Here is a 22,444-nt window from a genome sequence, read left to right on the forward strand (position 1 = left end):
TTTTCCAACAACATTATCAGAGATTGCACATAGATGTGTCATATATTTAATATATAGCCGAAAAGTAGCCTAGCTTTTATATGATATTATAATATAATATATTATATTATTATCATATCATATAAAAGCTAGGCGACTTTTCGGCTGCATTACCTGTAATCATAATACAATGCATAGTTGCATTTGATATTCAATATTTGCTCATGTTACAATGTTAGAAGTGGAATTAGGCTATTCAATTCAATTCGGTTTCCTCGTGCCATGCATTCCAATTCAACTGCAGGAACTGAATGTGACTTTTTATCACACATTCTCAAGTCACACCTCCCTACCCCAAGATGAGTAAACTCATATAAACCATACCATATTCCGAAAAGTGAAAGTGTGAGAGTGTCTTCCCCCACGGTCCTCCCGTCCGTGTGTCGGAATTTCCCGCATGGACCGAGAGGGATCTTGCACAGTAAATTACAGCGCGCTGCATGGAGGAGGAAGGCCTTGTATGGGCATGGAAGTGGGTGTGGCGAGCGAGCTAGAGGGGATCACAAGACAGCCACAGACTAGAGAGAGTGTTGCTCGCTGGTTGCTCGATGCACAGCGAAAGGCCGCATCCAGTGAGATACATCTAACTGCAGACCCGCAGAGCCAGCTGGCTACGCCTCTTGACACGGTCTGGCTACGCCTCTTGGCACGGTCTGGCTACGCCTCTTGACACGGTCCAACAACGCATTAAGAGTTCGTGTGTGTCAGTTCTGCCCAGGCTAAGAGCCCCTATCTCGGGTACCATAGACCCAGGCAGGTCCCCTTACCTCCACACTGCCTCTGCCCAGGCTAAGAGCCCCTATCTCGGGTACCACAGACCCAGGCAGGTCCCCTTACCTCCACACTGCCTCTGCCCAGGCTAAGAGCCCCTATCTCGGGTACCACAGACCCAGGCAGGTCCCCTTACCTCCACACTGCCTCTGCCCAGGCTAAGAGCCCCTATCTCGGGTACCATAGACCCAGGCAGGTCCCCTTACCTCCACACTGCCTCTGCCCAGGCTAAGAGCCCCTATCTCGGGTACCATAGACCCAGGCAGGTCCCCTTACCTCCACACTGCCTCTGCCCAGGCTAAGAGCCCCTATCTCGGGTACCACAGACCCAGGCAGGTCCCCTTACCTCCACACTGCCTCTGCCCAGGCTAAGAGCCCCTCTCCCGGGTACCACAGACCCAGGCAGGTCCCCTATCACCACCCATCCACTACCCAGGCCTGGAGCCCCTCTCCTGGGCACCAGAGACCCAGGCAGGTCCCCTATCACCACCCATCCCCTACCCAGGCCTGGGGCCCCTCTGTCAGCCACCAGACACCCAGGCAAGTCCCCTATCACCACCCATCCACTACCCAGGCCTGGAGCCCCTCTCCTGGGCACCAGAGACCCAGGCAGGTCCCCCTCCACTACCCGCCCTGCCCCTCACCTTGCCCGGGTACCACACCTCCGGCAGAGACCCCCCACCTCCAGGACCTTGCGCACCAGGGGGTCCTGTGCCCCCCACTCTTATAACGCAATATCCACTCCAACAAGGGGATTATTCCTGAGAATAATTTTAATATTGATTGTAATTCTTGCCATTTTTGTAATACAGAGATAGAGACAACAGATAATTTATGTTTTTCACTGGATTAGCTACTAGCTTTTGGTCTAATTTGAATTTATGGATTAAATATAGCATTGATGCACTACCACCATTTATACTTGAAACTGTCAAATTTTGAATATTCATTGAAGGTAAAAAAAAATAATTTTTAATGAACAATGTAATTATTTTGACCAAATATTTTATACAGAAATGTAAATACTGTATAGCAAAACTCTACTCTGTCTACAACCTTTAAAAAGGATTTAGAAACATTTTCCAAATCCATAAAATATACATATGAAAAACAAAATGTGTTGGGTGAGTTGAAAACGAGCCTAACTACGCTCAGTGTGGAAGATAGAAAGCATAATTGTTCTTGTAATTCTTTAAATCAAGAGAAAAATAACGAGTATTTTATTTTGTGTGGAAGATAGAAAGCAACGAGTATTTTATTTTGAAGGGTGATGTGTATACCAGACCGTGTCAAGAGGCGTAGCCAGACCGTGTCAAGAGTGTCAAGAGGCGTAGCCAGCTGGCTCTGCGGGCTCTGCGGCGCTGCAATTATATGATGTTGCATCCAGTGTGTTTTTCCTTGCAATCGGAGTGCAATAATGTGCAACAGACAGCGGCGGCATTGCCCCAGCGTTTCTGCAGATTAGAGCTTCGTTTTTCGTGTTGTTGTTGACATCGACCCCCTTTCCTTGGAGTGGGGAGGGGGGGGTAAAATACTAAGTGAGGTCAGCAGCATAGCATGAGTCAACCTTGGGGATGTATGCAGTCATCATCACAGGTCTGTGGTGCTGTGTGACTGTGCACGGTGGAGACTGCGATCATCCTGCGGACAGCTTTCATGATAAACACAGTAAGTATCGGGGTTGATGACTGCAGCCATCGACAATGCATGTTGTTATTATGCGCGACAGTGGGTTGACAAAGTTTGTTTACCTCGTTTAGGCGGACGGGTGTCCACTCATCGCTTTATTATTATGGCTGTAAAGCAGGTCAATGTGGCGGCGTGGCATGTGTGATCTTAATCGAAGCGAATTGACGTTTACTTTACGCACGAAAAGTGGAAATATAGGTGACGTGTGTGACGTATCTACTGTGTTGACAAGTTGGGTCGACCTCGCAGCGTTATTATATGCCCATACTTTGCGTTGCAGTTCCTGTTACATGAACAGGCTGCGTTGTTGCAGCGGGGCATGGCATTAGTGGCTGGATAATCCGTTTTCTGCAACAAAGGGTTTCTCGTAAATAGCGCTGAGCTGGCGGCCACAGGGATGTGGAGAGTGGGGGGAGTCCAGGGAGAGGGTTGCAGCGTGTTTTTCGTTTTTTCCTCTTTTGATTGGTCGTGCCATGGTGTTTTCTTTGCACCCTCCTGCACCGCGCAGGCCCGGGCTGTGCGAGTTGGGCGACACGGTCCGATTTAAATCAGGAAACAGCGGTGGATTAGGCGGCTGACTGCACTTGACATTTATTTTAAGCCAATTGAACGTGTTACTTCGTTTATTGGGTTAAACCCCATGAGGATTGTGTAATGTTGCACTTGTGATGATACGTCATGATCCAGCCCTCACTTCAGATCGAGAGTGGCTGTTCTGCACAGACTGTCCTTACATGCTCACTGTAATCTCCTCTCTCCATAAACAACAGGCATGTTTTTGCACCGATCGAAGCACGGTCATTCTGCAAGCAAGTGCTATAGCTTTTGCATACACTGTTCACAGAGGAGTCTGAGATTTAGCTTGTTTCACATAACATGATTCAGTCTCCATGTTCAGTGGTGCCTCAGAGCTAGTGCAGCATCTGAACAGCTGCAGCTGTCTATTTTAAGGTGTGTGTGTGTGTGTGTGTGTGTGTGTGTGTGTGTGTGTGTGTGTGTGTGTGTGTGTGTGTGTGTGTGTGTGTGTGTGAGAGAGAGAGAGAGAGAGAGTGAGAGAGTGAGAGAGAGAGAGCGAGAGTTTTACTAGGCCACTAGAGTAAAGGGTGACAATTGACAGCCACTTCTTCAGATATCAGAGAAGCGACAGGCATCGCCAACGATGTTCGATTCTAATGTTAATTAAATATAATCACTTTGACAGATATGTCAAATGCAACCCGAGTCCTGCAGTAGGCAAGTAGTTTGATCCCGATGATTCTCGCAGTGACAGAGGAGCAGATCATTTCATTATCAGATTGTTGACTGATGCATAACACTGACAAAGATGTGCATTTTATACAGCTGGGCCAAAGGAGTATAACTGCAACAGAAACGGCCTGTGTGCCCCTGAAGACTTGGCAGACTGCATTGTGTCTGCTCTGAAACCCTGCCATCAGATCATATTTTTGATGATGATAATGGCTAGCCAATAGCCATGGCAATAGAATTGACCGCCTAACGGCCACCACGTCCTTGGTGGGAGGCCATTTTGACATGGCCTTTTCCAGTGCTCTCCTGCTGTTTTCCCCCTGCATTTTCCTTGCAGGTTGTTTCATCATGACTCATGCTTGCTCACTCTCATTTGCCCTTCCCTTTTGAGGATGAACACATGGTTCAAAGGGTACAGGTTCCTTTTTCTGTGCAACTGATGACTCAGAGACTACTGTTAACTGTGTGTGTGTGTGTGTGTGTGTGTGTGTGTGTGTGTGTGTGTGTGTGTGTGTGTGTGTGTGTGTGTGTGTGTGTTTTAAATCTTTTTTATCTTCCATTTAACCTACTGTGTGTTTCGTAGGCCTTGGCGGGAAGGAGAACATCCTGTGTGCTAGACATCAGTGGAGTCATGTGGGGCTTTGTTAAGATGTCAAAGTTATCAGTGAGCCTGAAGAATGATGAACTTGTGTTGTTCAGTGCATGGCAGCACTTCACTGCTGCTCTGAATGGCACGGCCCATCCTAAAACCGTGATGCTATCCTCTCTAATGTCATTCTTCAGGAATGATTGATTTAGACATCTCTCTATTAACAACCACCCAACTGCCCTAATGACCTTTTCATATGTGCTGGCCTGCATGCATGTCCTTAGAGCTTAGCTAATTATGACCCAGCTTAGCCCCACCCCTCCGCTCCTCTATTCTCCCACCCGATACCTTTCAGTGGAGCTGTATTGTTCAAAAGGCACACAGCAGGTTTTTACATCGCGGGGGCGGGGCTGATAATGAACTCCCCCTGCGGGGACCTCTTTAGTCTGATGGCTCCATGCTTGACCCCTCTCTCATTTTCTCTATACAGGGTGTCGCCCATGAATGAGCAGAACACGTGGACTCCTTCTGCACCGTTCACCCCAGCCCAGCCGCCACTGAATAGGTCACAAAGAACAGCAGAGGGGAAGAGAAGATTATGTTGTTTGACCTGGCCACTGCTCTTACTGCTGTCCATGTAGTTTTGCCGTGTGGCTGCCCTGTCCATGGGTATATACACAAACAAGTTTTTTTGCGCTTAGATTTTTGGATCAACCAATTCAAGTGGACACACACAGTGGAACATTAATAGCTGGTGGGTTTGATGGGCAGTGTAGGCTAGTATTTTGTCTGCATAGCTTACTACCCCCAGATTTTGTCCCCCTCCCCCAAAATATTCTCCTGGGTCTGTGTATTCATGCCCGCCATGAGTGTACCAGCCCAGCAGAAACCCAGCACCAAAAGAACAGGAAAGCGCATCACATTTTTCAACGAAAGCATTGCAATGAAGGAGACGTCCCAGCACCCTGAAGGCTCCTATTATGCCCCTGGAGGCACTGCTTCCGATGCCGGACAGAGCGAGGCTGCTAGCACCGTGTCCTCCAATCCAGAGGGTCCTCACATGTACCTCAACTCCGTCATCTTCAGCCCAGATAAGGGTGACCAGAGCAGGGGTCATTATCAGCAGACTGTGCCCATGAAGTGGCCCCAGCAAGAGCCTAGTCAGCAGCAGCCATCACAGGCCCAACAGCAGAGAGCTGCTACCTGGACCACCATTGCAAACTGGGGGCAGAACTTTGCTAATTACATAGGAGGAGTGAACGTAACAGACTCCAGGGCTCAGACGGCCTTTGTGAAGACCATGCATGAGACCTCTGGCTTACAGCTGCAGCAACAGCCCCCTAACAGGGCTGCAGACAAACAACCACGAGGGGCCAGCGCTGTGGAAGAAGCCTACAGGGATGCGGCCAAGGCCCGGGGGCTAGAGTGGGAACAGCAGCAGCAACAGCAGGAGCAACAGCAGGCCCAGGCTTTTCAGCAGAACCTTAAACCAGGCGTGCTGAACACGCAGCAGCACAGCACATCCAACCAAGGAGGCAGCTCGGTCTTGCAACCTTTCCAGTTGGCTTTTGGCCAGCCCAAGCAGCACCTTTACTACCAGTCCTTCCAAGCCAACAGGACAACCTTACCCAATCTCAACTACTCAACGCAGTCCAAACCCCCGCAGCAGTTACAACAGCTGCAGAAGCAAGAGCAAATACAACGCCAGCAACAACAACAACACATACTCCAGCAGCAACAAATCCAACAGCAACACCATCAAATGCAGCAACAGCAACTCCTTCAGCATCAACAGCTACAGCAGCAACAGCAACAGCAACAAATACAGCATGAGCAGCAGCAGCAACAAATGCAACAGCAGCAAATACAGCAGCAGCAGCAACAGCTCCAAATTCAGCAGCAAATGCAACATCAGCAGTTGCAACAACAAAACCCTCATGTGCTTGACTATTACCCTAGTGCACAAAACGCACACTCTCACCCACAGGCACAGCCTGTGGTAGTACACTCCCAGGAGTCTGCTGTGCCAGCTCCCCCAAAGATCCAGGAACCGCTTATCCAGGACATTACCCCAGAACCCCAGCTCACGGAGCCTCCGCAGCCCCCTCTCCAGCCCCTACCCCAGTCCCAGTCGCAGCCCCCGACAGAGCTCCAGGCCCAGCTCCAGGCCCAGCCCCAGCCTCGCAGATCCAGGCGGCTCTCCAAAGAAGGAGGGGCGCCGTCCGACAACCCCTTCCTGGTGTCGCCGGAGCAGGCCGCCCCGGGGCCTCAGGGCTCGCAGAACGGGGCCCGGGACGTCCAGGCGGCCCCGACGGGCGTCATCCAGAGCACACGCAGGAAACGCAGGGTCTCCCAGGAGGTCAACCTGGAGACGCTCGCACAGAAGGCCTCGGAAATGGAGTCTCTACCGCCTCATGTTGTTAAGGTAAGGGACCTGGCTGTCATGGTGCCTCACGCTCAGTTTAGGTACTATGCCACATATTGCTTTCCCTCTTTCTTCCCTCTGTCCTGTTTCTTCCTCTTCTCCCCTCTTTCGTTTTCAGTCTCTTTCTCCCTCCATTTCTCATTCTCTCTGTCTTTCTCTCTTTTTCTCTCCATCTTTCTCTCTCTCACGCTCTTGTCTGTCTCTCAGCTGTTCCCTCTCAATTAAAAGAATACTACTGTAATAATCTGATTTGATTTACTTTATTGTCCACCTTAGTGGAAATTTGTCTTTGGCTTCTCTTCACAGCACATACAGTATGTTATGTATTGTGCACAATCGGCACACCATAAAACATAGAGAACATAGAACATACATCATACATGGTGCAAGTTAGCAGATAGCAGCAGCTTGTCATGGAAAAACAAATACAAATTACAAAATACCTACCTATTTAAAATCTGGAACAAAAAAGGGAACAAAGTGTCCTCAGTACATATGACTGTATTGTAGTTTGTATCTAAACTCATTGTTGCAAGCTGAATGCCTATACTAAAGAGAATATCTTGGTGAAAGCTAAAAATCAAATTTTCGATTTCTCGTGTTATCCCAAGGTATAATTGCAGTGGGATTTCAGCTCCCCGCACGAGAGCGGGAACTGGAACAAATGGCACAATGCATCCGGCAGGCAAACGGTGCCAAAACTTGTGTTGGTTGTGAGTAACGCTTTGCTGGAAGACCTGCTGAATCTAATCAACTGCACACCACGGAGCGGAGCTCTGCCTCGCAGGGACAATCTTTAGCTACCTCAAGACTTGATATCGCAAACATTACCACAGGCTAAATGCATTGGGATACGTTTTATCTCAAGAGAAGTTTTAAATAAACATCCCACAGTTAACTCGGTTGTGTTAAGCTTCTTGATTGTGCAAGGATTTATATTGCTAAATAAACAGCCACAAGTCTTGTTAAACAGTGTGGCTGTGCCCTGGTCTTGCCTCATGGGTAGCGCATCATACACACAGTGTGTTCGTTGCATGCCTATACACCTCCCCCCATCCCAGCAGAGGAGTGAAACTCCAGCCTGGCCTCTCCTACCCCCTCTCTCTATACAGAGGAGCCCTGCCTGCCCTGCAGCGCTCAGCACAATATCTCTCTCCTGCTCTGTAAGGCCTGGACTTTTCCATCGGGAATAATGAATATGGATCCAGCCTAACTGCATTCCTGCGTGCCCTCTCTGCCCATGAAGATGCAGTATGAAATGACATTATGCTTCTGTTCCATGATGTAGGTTAGCTTCATGAAGATGCAGTATGAAATGACAGTATGCTTCTGTTCCATGATGTAGGTTAGCTTCATGAAGATGCAGTATGAAATGACAGTATGCTTCTGTTCCATGATGTAGGTTAGCTTCATGAAGATGCAGTATGAAATGACAGTATGCTTCTGTTCCATGATGTAGGTTAGCTTCATGAAGATGCAGTATGAAATGACAGTATGCTTCTGTTCCATGATGTGGGTTAGCTTCATGAAGATGCAGTATGAAATGACAGTATGCTTCTGTTCCATGATGTAGGTTAGCTTCATGAAGATGCAGTATGAAATGACAGTATGCTTCTGTCCCATGGTGTGTGTTAGCTTCATGAAGATGCAGTATGAAATGACATTATGCTTCTGTTCCATGATGTAGGTTAGCTTCATGAAGATGCAGTATGAAATGACAGTATGCTTCTGTTCCATGATGTAGGTTAGCTTCATGAAGATGCAGTATGAAATGACAGTATGCTTCTGTCCCATGGTGTGTGTTAGCTTCATGAAGATGCAGTATGAAATGACATTATGCTTCTGTTCCATGATGTAGGTTAGCTTCATGAAGATGCAGTATGAAATGACAGTATGCTTCTGTTCCATGATGTAGGTTAGCTTCATGAAGATGCAGTATGAAATGACAGTATGCTTCTGTTCCATGATGTGGGTTAGCTTCATGAAGATGCAGTATGAAATGACATTATGCTTCTGTTCCATGATGTGGGTTAGCTTCATGAAGATGCAGTATGAAATGACATTATGCTTCTGTTCCATGATGTGGGTTAGCTTCATGAAGATGCTGTATGAAATGACAGTATGCTTCTGTCCCATGATGTAGGTTAGCTTCATGAAGATGCAGTATGAAATGACAGTATGCTTCTGTCCCATGGTGTGGGTTAGCTTCATGAAGATGCAGTATGAAATGACAGTATGCTTCTGTTCCATGATGTGGGTTAGCTTCATGAAGATGCTGTATGAAATGACAGTATGCTTCTGTTCCATGATGTGGGTTAGCTTCATGAAGATGCAGTATGAAATGACAGTATGCTTCTGTCCTATGATGTGGGTTAGCTTCATGAAGATGCTGTATGAAATGACAGTATGCTTCTGTCCTATGATGTGGGTTAGCTTCATGAAGATGCAGTATGAAATGACAGTATGCTTCTGTCCTATGATGTGGGTTAGCTTCCAAGTTTCTCCTGAGTTGGCGCACAGGCTTCTTCTCATGCCCACTCATTATGGTTTCTCAAAGCAAAAATGTGAGGAATGTGTTTGTCAACAGTGGCTTTGACATGCATGTGAGGTATGTGACCTTACAGTAAAATATGGAGTTGCAGATTTATAAAATACCTTTTCTTGTCCTAATTTGTTCCATTTTCCAATTGCTTAGTTTTCACAGCAGTTCATTTCCTGTTTGGCTACTCTCTCATTATGGTTTCTCAAAGCAAAAATGTGAGGAATGTGTTTGTCAACAGTGGCTTTGACATGCATGTGAGGTATGTGACCTTACAGTAAAATATGGAGGTGCAGATTTATAAAATACCTTTTCTTGTCCTAATTTGTTCCATTTTCCAATTGCTTAGTTTTCACAGCAGTTAATTTCCTGTTTGGCTACTCTCTCTTATGAATATGTGTAATGCTTCATTCACTTATCTTTTGAACACTCTATGGTTGAGTTAATTTTAGTTGCATATTGATTTTTTTTCTCTACTTTCTTTCTTATCTGGGGTGAATTGCAAGGGTCAGTCTGATGAATTTTCAAGGTTTCCAATATATTGATTAAAATGTGGCAGCCCTCCCAGCCACCCAAGATTTGTATTATTATTAGTACCACCTTTTATTTATTTACAGGTGCTGTAGTGTACTAAGCTGGTAGGATAAGCTACAAGCGCTGAAAGTTGTTAGGGAACTACACTGACCACAATGCATTGCACATATGACACTACTGTAGTGCATGGTATTGGTTGGAGCCTAATGATGGACTTGATGTTGTATGTTGAGCTAAAGGACCCATTTATAATTAGCCACATGTTATATTTGTTTCACAAAGCTACCAATAGTCAAATGGGGGTATATAACTGCTAATAACCCTCAAACATAACTCATTTCTTGATACTAACAACCCCAAGTCCATCAATATTTGACTAGATCAAACAGAGGAATAAGGAATGTTGACCTTTTCCCTTCTCCTAACTCCCACTATATCCTACCTACCTATCCTATCTACAGTATGTTGTTGATATCTTTATACCAAAAAGTAAAATAAAAAGCAAAAAACAATCAAAACTAACGTATCCCCATCTTTCTTAGGAGCCGCACAGGCCTTGGAGTCCCACTGAGTCAGAGGGTGGGAGCACCAATGGGCCTGGAGACGACAGCCTCCTGCCGCTTGTCATCCCCGTGTCTGTTCCAGTGCGGCGGCAGGAGCCCTCCTCCCCAGACAGGGAGAAAGCCGCCCTGGGCTCCGACTGGTCCCAGAGGCCCTCGAACTCCCAGGACCTGGGCCCTGCCGACCATAAGCCCTCGGTCATCGTCACCCGACGGCGCTCCCTCAGGAACCCTTCAGAGAGCTCAGAGCAGGTGGGTACCATCCGTCCTCGCTGCTTTACTTTGCTTAGATGTTTTTGCAGGGACAGCAGCACTGGGTGTACTTTTTTGACACCAGTGCAGATACTTTGACAATTTGATCGCTGTCATTTTTTCTATAGCTTTCTTCTTCTGTCAAATGAAAATATATTTGTGACAGAGTAAATAATTTTCTGTAGCATTCAGGCCATCTTCAAACTGCGGGGGGGGGGGGGGGGTTGTTGGCAGGAATAGGGTGGGTCGTTACTGTTTACAGATACAGTACATGAGAGTCTGGAGTAAATTGAATTGTAGGTTTTGCTTTGGTTTTATAACTGGAGTTGGATTGGTTGCAATACTTGCAGTATTTGGATGAAAGTGATGAGTACAGGGATACTCAACTTGCTTTACCCGGGGGTCCACCTTTGTAGAATGACAGGAGGCCATATTTGACAATTTAGCTAGAGCTCAGTCAAACTTTATCTAATGTTATCAAAAAAGCTGAACCAAGGCACTCTTCAAAGATTAAAAAAAGCTTTAATATAAAGGCGTAGTCCATTACTGGACAAATTAAAAAGCCAACATGTTTCGGCCACACACGGCCTTCATCAGGGCAGAGGAGGATGATGAAGGTCGCGTGTGGTCGAAACATGTTGGCTTTATACGCCTTTTATATTAAAGCTTTTAAAAATCTTTGAAGAGTGCCTTGGTTCAGCTTTTTTGATTACTTTATGTTACCCCATTTTTGACCAAAGAGCACCTTCTCACAATCTGACCTCACCTGCATGGAACGCCGCTGCCCTCCTTTCATTATATTTTGTTTATCTAATGTTAGATAAACAGATATCGGGGCTCGCAAGTTGAGTATCACTGGACTTGTAGATCAGTCAGGCGATGCACCATCACTGTCAGGCCATGCACCCTCACTGTCAGGCAATGCACCATCACTGTCAGGCCATGCACCCTCACTGTCAGGCCATGCACCATCACTGTCAGGCCATGCACTGTTACTGTCAGGCCATGCACCATCACTGTCAGGCCATGCACCGTCACTGTCAGGCCATGCACCCTCACTGTCAGGCCATGCACCCTCACCGTCAGGCCATGCACCGTCACTGTCAGGCCATGCACCCTCACTGTCAGGCCATGCACCCTCACTGTCAGGCCATGCACCCTCACTGTCAGGCCATGCACCCTCACTGTCAGGCCATGCACCGTCACTGTCAGGCCATGCACCGTCACTGTCAGGCCATGCACCCTCACTGTCAGGCCATGCACCCTCACTGTCAGGCCATGCACCCTCACTGTCAGGCCATGCACCCTCACTGTCAGGCCATGCACCCTCACTGTCAGGCCATGCACCCTCACTGTCAGGCCATGCACCGTCACTGTCAGGCCATGCACCGTCACTGTCAGGCCATGCACCGTCACCGTCAGGCAATGCACCGTCACTTTCAGGCGATGCACTTTACACATTTGATCCCTGTGCAGCACTGCAGACTAATTTACCTAGGTAAACAACAAAGGAAGTGAAACCGTGCCTCGCTCTTCTCTCACTGTGTGTGTGTGTGTGTGTGTGTGTGTGTGTGTGTGTGTGTGTGTGTGTGTGTGTGTGTGTAGTTGCACAGTAGGAAAGACGGGGAACAGCTACATAACAACAAGCTAAAACTACTGATCTGTGTATTGTGAATGATTGAAAGTTGCAGTCAAACTTGGGATTAAAAAAATCTAACTGGGTGGAAACTAGTCTTCCTGGGTGTGATAAAGCCCACATATGGAAACACTGCATCGCAAGGAAATGTTCTCTTAACACTGTATGTATCCCTTTGAGCTCCAGGGGCGCTGCTCTGTGGTAGAGCCTGCACTCTGACCTCTGTGGAGGGAGCAAATTGAAAATATGTGGCGGGGGGGGGGGGATTATGAACTGACGTTCCACTGTCTTGTTTGGTCTGTTTTTATAATCTGTTAATAATCACATCCATAATAATCCTTATATTAAAGCCCTATCTCTCTGCCCCCCCACCCAGACACACACACTGCTCTCCCTGCCCCCCACCAAACCCCTTCATGTCCCCATCTGCCCTGCTCCACACTTTCTCCCCTTCTCTCTTTCAGCTGGGAGAGATTTGGTGAACAGGTTGCCCTGTCCCAGATCATGCAGATTATCAGGGTTTAGTTATGCTACAGTACAGCACTGTTATACTGTACAGAATGTACACAGTATAGCACTGCTATACTGTACAGAATGTACACAGTACAGTACTGTTATACTGTACAGTATGTACAGTATAGCACTGCTATACTGTGTACATTCTGTACAGTACTGGGGGGCCTCGTTCTCTCTGTAGGATTTCTCTAGATAAACAACCCAGGGAAGGACAACTTAGGAATGTGTGTGCATGTCAGCTATTGAGTGTTTATGTCTGTTTACTGACATGAGATGAGGTATAATGTACTATAATGCTTCCTCTGGGACCAGTGTCTCATAACCATATATTAATTTTTTTACAATGTTGTGTTTTATACAACAAACCTTTTTTTGCATGTATGCCCACTATTTTAGAGTGTGTATGTGCCATTATGCTTTACATATATTGTACATACATGCCATATATGATTTTTGAAATGGATAGGAATCTCTAAATGATGGTTGGACAAGTGGTTGGTAGAGAAGACAAAATATTGACATGACATTGAGGAGAGGCACTGCTGGGAATACATCTACCTAGCTGATGTCTGAAGAAGAGCACTATGGCTCAAAACATCACAGCTGATAATACATGACTTTGTGGGATCAGTGCAGTGTGCAGACTCTATTCTTTTTCCTTTCTATTTGTACCTCTCAACATCCTCTCTTCTCTCCAGAATGGCGGAACGGAGACGGAGAAAGACGACGAGGGCAAAAAATCCAAGCGGCGGCCGCGGCCCGAGCCTCTCTTCATCCCGCCGCCCAAACCCGGCATATTCATCGCCCCGCCCGCCTACTCCAGCATCACGCCCTACCAGAGCCACCTGCGCTCGCCCGTCCGCCTCGCCGACAACCCCCTCAGCATGCCCCCCTACACCCCTCCGCCCATCCTCAGCCCCGTCCGCGAGGGCTCGGGCCTCTACTTCTCCACCTTCCTCTCCTCTGCTGCGGCCGCTGCAGTTGGCAGCCAGGGCCTCCCTCCGCCCGCTACACCCAAGTCAGCCACACGCAGCCTGCTGCGCTCTAGTAAGTCCATAAAGAACAAGCTTAATATTGTCCAATGACTTAAAGGGACAGTTCACCCCAAAATCAAAAATACATATTTTTTTCCTCTTCTCTTTCTTTCTCTCTCTTACCTGTAGTGCTATTTATTCATCTAGATAGTTTTGGTGTGAGTTGCCGAGTTTTGGTGATATCGGCCGAGTTATAGAGATTTCTGCCTTCTCTCGAATGCAATGGAACTGGATCGCACTCGCCTTGTGGTGCTCAAACTAGGGGTGGGACAAAATATCGATACCCACGTTATCGCGATATTTCCACCCGCGATACGTTATCGATACACTGGCGCCAAGTATCGATATGTTTATTAATTTTTTTTTTTTTTTTTTTTTTTTTTTTTTTTTTTTTTATAAACAGGCTAAAATATTATGCTGTGTGTGGTAGTTGAAACATATTTTCAAGTTGACTTTATTTATGTTTGTAGTTGAAACAAAAACATAACTACTGTAGGCTACATGAATGGAAATGTTTGATCATTAATATCTACTTTTAGAAATTATATAGGTAGGTAGGTAGGTTATATAGGTTTTCTTGTTTTAATAGTAATAATAAAAAGACTTAATGTGTAACTTTTCCTCCGTGGTATCGAAAATGGTATGAGTGAGTGAGTGAACTCAGAGAGTTCATGTCAATTCTGCTAATAAATGCATAATACATGATTTTTTGCCTTCAGAGGTATTTTTTTCACTTGTTACACAGGTATCGTGATGTATCGTCTTCCAATATATCGCAGTATCGCAGTATCGCAGTATCGTGATATATCGTTATCGAGGGCCAAGTATCGTGACGATATCGTATCGTGAGCTACTCAGCGATTCCCACCCCTAGCTCAAACCGCCCAAAAAATACATTTGAAAAACTCAACAATGTCTCTTTCCAGAAATCATGACCCAGATACTCAAGATAATCCACAGACCTTGTTGTGAGCAGTTTCATGTAGGAACTATTTTCTTTTGACCGAACTACTACACCTGCCAACTGTCTCACCGTGCAGAAGGAAGCATGCATCTAACCTTAGCTTAGCTGTAACCTTAGCTAGCACGCTTCCTTCTACCTGGTGAGATGGTTGGCGGGTAAAAATATGTGTTTTTGATTTTGGTGTTGACTCTCCCATGGAGCACTGGTTATAATTCTTGCAATTGTAATATGCATGTAACATTTCCCCTAAATTCTGGCATATCAAACTATATGTACAGTCTGTAGTTAGAAATGTGAATTTTAGTACTTACTGCATGGGTATTTTATAGTTGGAGCCCCAACTTAAGGACTCATCTTGTGAATATTGTAATAAACACATAACGGTACAGTAATTTTTTTAATTCGCTCTTTCATATCAAAATGCACCTAGAAAAAAATGGCTTTGATACTTTCACTGAGTGGATTTTCTGTGTTGCTGTGCTGCTCCTTTAGACAGCTGTGACATAACGCCACCAGTTCTGTCTGCTATTGGTGAGGCCACTCCAGTCAGCATCGAGCCGTGAGTACTGAGTACCGCCCACTCCACAGTCCAACATCAGCTTCCCTTCATCAAAGGCTGGGTTTGGGCTTTGTGTGTCATTTTTCACAGAAATGATACGGCTGTCCAAAAGCATGCAGCAGCAATGGAAAGAAATGCTAATGGTAGTTCTGCAATCAATTATTCAACCCATAACACTGGGAGGAAAGGATTCTTAGTCACATAGATGGATCACAGAGTTGTTGAAATCCTAAACCCACCCTTTAAGGGAGTCGTCCCCTCTGCCACTGCAACCACTGGAATCTCTGGCCCTGTCATCATCCACATGTAGCATTCATGCTAACACTTGCCTTCTGATCTCACTGTGATCTCACTATAGATTTGAGTTTAATGTTGCTTTCAGTAAAAGTGCACTTAGTGCAGCAGTGGTCTGCGTCTGTGCTTTCAGTAGTTAGCTTACATGCACAGAGAATGAAGTTCTAAGGTTACTCAAGTCACCTGCTTTAGTTAGCTTACATGCACAGAGAATGAAGTTCTAAGGTTACTCAAGTCACCTGCTTTAGTTAGCTTACATGCACAGAGAATGAAGTTCTAAGGTTACTCAAGTAACCTGCTTTAGTTAGCTTACATGCACAGAGAATGAAGTTCTAAGGTTACTCAAGTAACCTGCTTTAGTTAGCTTACATGCACAGAGAATGAAGTTCTAAGGTTACTCAAGTCACCTGCTTTAGTTAGCTTACATGCACAGAGAATGAAGTTCTAAGGTTACTCAAGTCACCTGCTTTAGTTAGCTTACATGCACAGAGAATGAAGTTCTAAGGTTACTCAAGTCACCTGCTTTAGTTAGCTTACATGCACAGAGAATGAAGTTCTAAGGTTACTCAAGTAACCTGCTTTAGTTAGCTTACATGCACAGAGAATGAAGTTCTAAGGTTACTCAAGTCACCTGCTTTAGTTAGCTTACATGCACAGAGAATGAAGTTCTAAGGTTACTCAAGTAACCTGCTTTAGTTAGCTTACATGCACAGAGAATGAAGTTCTAAGGTTACTCAAGTAACCTGCTTTAGTTAGCTTACATGCACAGAGAATTAAGTTCTAAGGTTACTCAAGTAACCTGCTTTTGGTCTGAGTCATGTAAATGTCATAACTCTGTCAGAATAACCCAGGAAAGCTCATACTCTGATTATGGGGAACTCTGTTAAAATGGCTGGCTTGCCACAGGTCACTGTGACAAGTCAACATGTTACTCCTTTCAGTTTTGCTTTTCACCATCTGGTACATTTGGATTTGAAGAGCATGGTGGTGAGCGGTACTTGCTCTCACTTTAGGGATCGTGATTTCTTCCCCTCTATCAGAAGAAACCTACTGATAGAGAATAAAATTCTACATCTCCGCTAAATGTATATATCACAGCACACCTACTATTGCTCAGTTGAAGAGAGAAGTAGGGGACAGCTGGCAGCCGCACCTTTTCATGCTTTTTTTTTTTGCAAACAGGCTGTCGTAGCTCTGGGCAGGATACCACATGCAGACGGGAATATTCTCGTAATTGATTTATTCACAGAAAAAGGGATCACAGATCGCAGGGTATCAACGGTGCATGCAAATAGCTTAAACCAAATAAGACCTTCAACGGCGTATGGCCAAGAGCCAACTTACTCTGTACATGTACACATAGCTGTTATGTTGATAGTTTGGAAGTTTGTTCATATATGCAGCAGCAGAGAAGGGGAGCAGCTATTGCTGTGGGTTAAAAGGACAGAGAGACTCCATAGAGTCTGACCCACTTAGCATCAGTCAAGGATTCTGTTTATTTTTTAGTTATTTATTCATTTATTTATTTTTTTAACCACAGAGAGAGTGTAGAGGGGAGGAGCCAGGGTGCATTGTAGGAGCTGTTCGCTGACTGGTACCAGCTGCTCAACAGTCAGTCAGGGACAAACCAGCGCCCCGCCCACCGCACTCCCAAACACACCTCAGCCAGAGCAGCTCAGCTTTCAGCAGCCCACCCACCCGGGGGGAAGCTGCCAGAATGCACACATATACTCAGCTGGAAATACTGCAGACCCGTTAGAGAGCGGAGGGGGCGGGGCATCCTGCCACGAGATAGTCTGTCAACATGACGCAACATCATTTCCACTAATCTCACACTGGGATTTCTGGTTTCGATTGACATGCGATCGTATAAAATAAAATAAAAAAGATGACACATTCTGATAAGAGCGGTTTATGATTCACATGTTTTGATTGGCGTGTTATTGTTGCTTCCTATTTGACTAAACAAAGTTGAGTTTGAGAATGAAGACTCTGTTATTAACTAATAATAAGAGGCTGAGCTAACGCCAACCTTATCACTCACATCAATGTCCTGTCCCCAGACGGATAAACATTGGGTCACGGTACCAGGCGGAGGTGCCGGAGCTGAGGCAGCGATCAGCTGTGGAACTGGATCAACACCGGGCCCAACTGGTCTGGACTCCATTGAACGACCTGGAGGCAAAACCTGACTTCCAGGGGAAAGGTAAGACCAATACCTAATACAGTATTTCAGATCATTAAGGTGCAAACACATAAATATTGGCAGACAGTGAGTTTGGCTTTTTGCTGGAGTAGCTGGCTTAAAGGAACAGCTAACCATAAAATCCAAAATACATACGGTATATTCCCTCTCACCTGTACTACTATTTATCCATCTATATCGTTTTGTGTTAGTTGCCTGAGTTTTGGAGATATCGGCCGCAGAGTGTCTGCCTTCTCTCCAATACAATGGAACTGGATGGCACTCGGCTTGTGGTGCTCAAAGTGCCAAAGAAATACATTTGACAAACTCAACAGCAATGTCTCTTTCCAGAAATCATGACCCCGTTAGTCAAGATAATCCACAGACCTTGCAGTTTCATGGAGGAAATATTTTCTTTTGACCGAATTACACCCGCTAGCTGCTAGCTAGTTCCTACATGAGACTGCAAAAGAAAATTCATGTAGTTCCTACATGAAACTGCTCACAACAAAGTCTGTCCATTATCTTGAGTAACCAGGTCATGATTTTTCAAAAAAAAAAAATTGGTGCTTTGAGCACTATAAGCCGAGTGCCATCTAGTTCCATTGTATTGAAGAGAAGGCAAGGCAGACATCTCTGCGGCCAATATCTCCAAAACTCAGGCAACTATCCCAAAATGATATAGATGGATAAATAGCACTACAGGTGAGAGGAGAAATATGTCTTTTGGATTTTAGGGTGAGCTGTCCCTTTAACACTGACTGACTCACTCTTAATTGGGTTTCACTCTCTGCAATGTGAAACTGTGAACTCATTTCCTTGTTTTGTGAAAAGTGGAAGTCAGTGAAATGCATGCAGCCCATTGCATCCTCCCCAGATACCACAACACTATTTATTATCAAAAGAAATTCTGTTGTAATTTATCATCTGCTCTCTGTGTCTTTCTCTGTCTCAGTGCAAGACCTCATGCACCTGGCCTGCTCCAGTGTGTTGTGTGGAGGAGGCACCAACCAGGAGCTGGCCCTGCATTGTCTGTACCAGTCTAAGGGGGATATCATGGTGAGCAGCGACTGGTTGGCGGTTGCCTTGACCCATAGAAACTGAACAAACAAAACAGTCGTTCACAGTCAAACTTCCACACTGACGGGGAATATCTTGAAGAGTTTAAGATATTCACCATTTAAAAAATGACTCCCACAATTCAAATGGATTGCAATACTTTATTGAGGAGAGCAGGTAGCTTAACTGTTTAATGTTGAACTTCAGATTAGCGTTTTTTCTTTTCTAAAATGAACATATGATCTTTCTGTCAACATGAGCCTCGTTTCCTGAATGAAACAAAACATGAGGACTCATGCACCTTTCACACATTATTATTTGCATTATTTATTTCCACCGCAACACTGATAGAATTGTGGCCATTTCAAAAGGTGATTACCACAATGCACCAATAAATGCCCTGATCTGTAAACCCGTTACAACGGAAGTGACTGATCTGTAGAATTTCAGTCTGCTCTGCACTGAAACTCAGTGGTAGCATGAGATGAGTTGAGATACTGGAAAATGATGGGGTTCGTTTGACAGTGGCGGGCTTTACACACACAGTCTGCATGGCAGACCCACTGTGAAACAGGTGTGCTGCACAGGGGCTATTGCATTAGCACAGTAACCATAGTGTGCCTGACAGCTTGGCTTCTGTATTTGTCCTGAGGTATTCTCACTCCTCACAGAGAGGTCACTTCCATCCAGACAGCATAGAGCAGAGGACTCACGCTTTCCCCCAAGATGGTGAGGGAAAGATTTCCAACTGGACTGTGGACTGTGCAGCATTCTAATTCTCCTTATTCTACTGGTTATACATTTTCATGGGTGTTGACATGTGCTGTGCTTAGCTCATCTGTCAAGTCAGTTGCCAGATAAACAAATGATCACAAGTATGCATAAAACAGAAATCAAATCAGATCTGCACTTTTGAAATACAATTATAACACTCTTCTTTTTCTACTCTCTTTGCTCTCACATTATTTAGTGTCGCCAAGCAATCATCATCAGTATATAAATGGGAGCTGGGGCTCTTGTTTGTTTCTCTGTCCCACTGTGATTTCATAAATCCCACTGTGACATCATCCGTGATGTCATAAATCCCACTGACATCATTAGTGATGTCATAAATCCCACTGATGACATAAATCTGACATCATCAGTGATGTCTGTCTCATTGGCCACACAGCAGCTGAGTTGTGGTTAAGGCCGCGCAGCGGCCGAGCTGCGAATGCGAGCTGCAGGGCCAGCTTGGCGAGCTGCAGGACGGGCGAGCCCGCAAACAGCGGTCACAGTTAAGCTGGCATGAAGCAGCATCGCAAGTGCCTCTTTCCTGAGCACATCCCAGTGCAGTGGCAATAACAACAGTGGAGAATGCAGTGTGGTGTCGTCATTTATAACAACAGTGGAGAATGCAGTGTGATGTAATTTAACTGCATTAAACACAGAATCCAGTACTGGGAGGGAGACAGAAATAGCTGGAGAGGGATGCTGAGACGAGAAAAGCAAAGGGTACCATCTTGGAATAGCATTTGTGCATGTGGCCAGTTGGCATCTTGATTCAAAGCGAAGTTGAATAGTTTGATATCCGTGACACTTATTCTTGCAAAATATTTGGTAGAACAAAGTTTAAATATATTCTTGATTGATTGATTGAAACGATTTATTTCAAACAGTTAAAACAATACATAAAAATGAAAAAACAAGTACCGGTAAACATCAATAACCGTCCAATAGACTTCAGCAAAAGGAAAAATACGTAAACTCCAACAGAATAAAGAGCAAACTGTTTGAAAAGGGGCCGGAAGAAGCCTAGGCTTATCGAGTCCTGCCCTCCAACCATTCATAAACAAATTTCTACGTCCATATATACGCATATACCTACTACCACACTTCTCCACACATACAAGTGTGTATATACATACATATACATGTATATACACATACGTATACAAACACACCCATACACACAATATTATAAATTAAGCCACATATCCCTATCAATAATTATTCCTAATAATACTAATAATAAAAAAATAAAAGGACATTGCCAAAATAAACTACAACTACATTCTTGTACTTTTAAGAGCATAAGTAAAAGGATAATGGCTAACTCAGTTGATGAAATAATAACACAGACTGGCACTTACTTTCTTTTAAATCACAATGGTTACACAGAGTTTTGGAAATGAACTCGTCATATGGCCTTCAAGTGGCTTAACCAGTGATCCTAAATCGATACTTAATGAACGCCAACGACCTCCAGTCGACTGTAAACCCTGATGCAGGATAACAACAGAACGGCCATGGTGCTTTGTGGTAGTAGTGGTGGAGATTTCAGGGCCTAGCGACCAGCACTGGTCCAACGTTGTCAAGGAAACCAAGGGAGGAAGAAGGGGGGGGGGGGGGGGGGGTGTGTGTGTGTGTGCTGTCAAAGCGCCCACTCTGCAGCGGTCAGGCTCATTGCTGTCTTGCAACATTCATGCACAGTCAGACACCCTCGCTTCTCTACCAGACTCTTATTCCACTAATAATCATGCTCAGAGATGAAGAAAGATGATTAGCTTGCTCCCTGCTTACCTGTAGAAGTGTGAAGCAGCTGATTCATAGCTTGGCTTGGGTGTATTTCACAGCCTTTAAAGCACAGTCGGAGCACCTGTTGGAGTCTGATTTCTTGGCAGGAGAAACCCACTCTATAAAGGCTCATAACATAATCATTGCTAAAAGATGTTCTAACTTATAAGCTTATAATAAGCTTCTGTTTGTTTCCCAGGGTGCTCTGTCCCTCCTGATGATGTTCTAAGCTTCTGTTTGTTTCCCAGGGTGCTCTGTCCCTCCTGATGCTGAAGAACCCCATATTCCCCAAGTCCCATCATCTGTCAGGCTACCACTACTCAGGTTTGTCTTGTAACTACAACTCATCAGACTTGGGTCCAGTAGTATATTTAAGCAATATATCACGAGAGCAAGTGTGTTGTGGTGAATATATCCCCCTGATCAGTTGTTATCCCACGAGGCCGCAGGCCGAGTGGGATAACAACTGATCAGGGGGATATATTCCACAACACACGCTGCTCGAGTGCTATATTGCTTTTATAAAAGGGTTCCAAGTATAATAATATAATAATAATAACACTATAAGTCCGACTGGCATGGTATTCTGAGAGTCAGTTGAAACACTACTGTAAGGCGGGACCTCTAGCAAGAAGATAGACCTGCGGGTGATTTGATTGGATCGTTCTGGAGACTGAAGTCGACATTGGCCAATCCTGGCGCTTGGCTGAGAGCTTTCTGGAAACCCAGGCAGCTCGAGCGCAGCGTTGCATTCTCAGGGCTTGCCCGACACCAACTAACGTTACGGGGTTAAATGCGGGGTTAAATGCGGAGTTAACAGCCTTTCTTTTGCAAAGAAGACATTAGCCCGCATCTATTCTTGTACAAAACATCATTTTCTGCGAAGTATTAGTAAAGTTATAAGCGAAGATCGATTCACAAGGATCTGACAGCTGTCTCCGCCATTTTTTTTTTCTACGTTGTCATTTGAGGTAAGCCTTATTATTACTCTCTTA

The 22,444-nt window shown here is 45.2% G+C and overlaps 1 protein-coding gene across 1 annotated transcript in view; it reads left to right on the forward strand.

Annotated features, from left to right (window-relative positions):
- Positions 1 to 2,365: 2,365 nt before the first annotated feature.
- Positions 2,366 to 22,444, forward strand: part of mideasb (mitotic deacetylase associated SANT domain protein b) — a 28,549-nt gene continuing 8,470 nt past the window's right edge. The window contains exons 1-8 of the mRNA XM_083633255.1: positions 2,366 to 2,478; positions 4,827 to 6,761; positions 10,377 to 10,646; positions 13,497 to 13,845; positions 15,289 to 15,355; positions 17,713 to 17,855; positions 18,790 to 18,893; positions 21,698 to 21,773. Coding sequence (XP_083489381.1) covers positions 5,193 to 6,761; positions 10,377 to 10,646; positions 13,497 to 13,845; positions 15,289 to 15,355; positions 17,713 to 17,855; positions 18,790 to 18,893; positions 21,698 to 21,773 — 2,578 coding nt within the window. The 5' untranslated portion in view covers positions 2,366 to 2,478; positions 4,827 to 5,192. The remainder of the gene's footprint in view (positions 2,479 to 4,826; positions 6,762 to 10,376; positions 10,647 to 13,496; positions 13,846 to 15,288; positions 15,356 to 17,712; positions 17,856 to 18,789; positions 18,894 to 21,697; positions 21,774 to 22,444) is intronic.

This window comes from Poromitra crassiceps (genome assembly GCF_964638095.1).
Source record: "Poromitra crassiceps genome assembly, chromosome: 3".
Lineage (NCBI taxonomy): Eukaryota > Metazoa > Chordata > Actinopteri > Beryciformes > Melamphaidae > Poromitra > Poromitra crassiceps.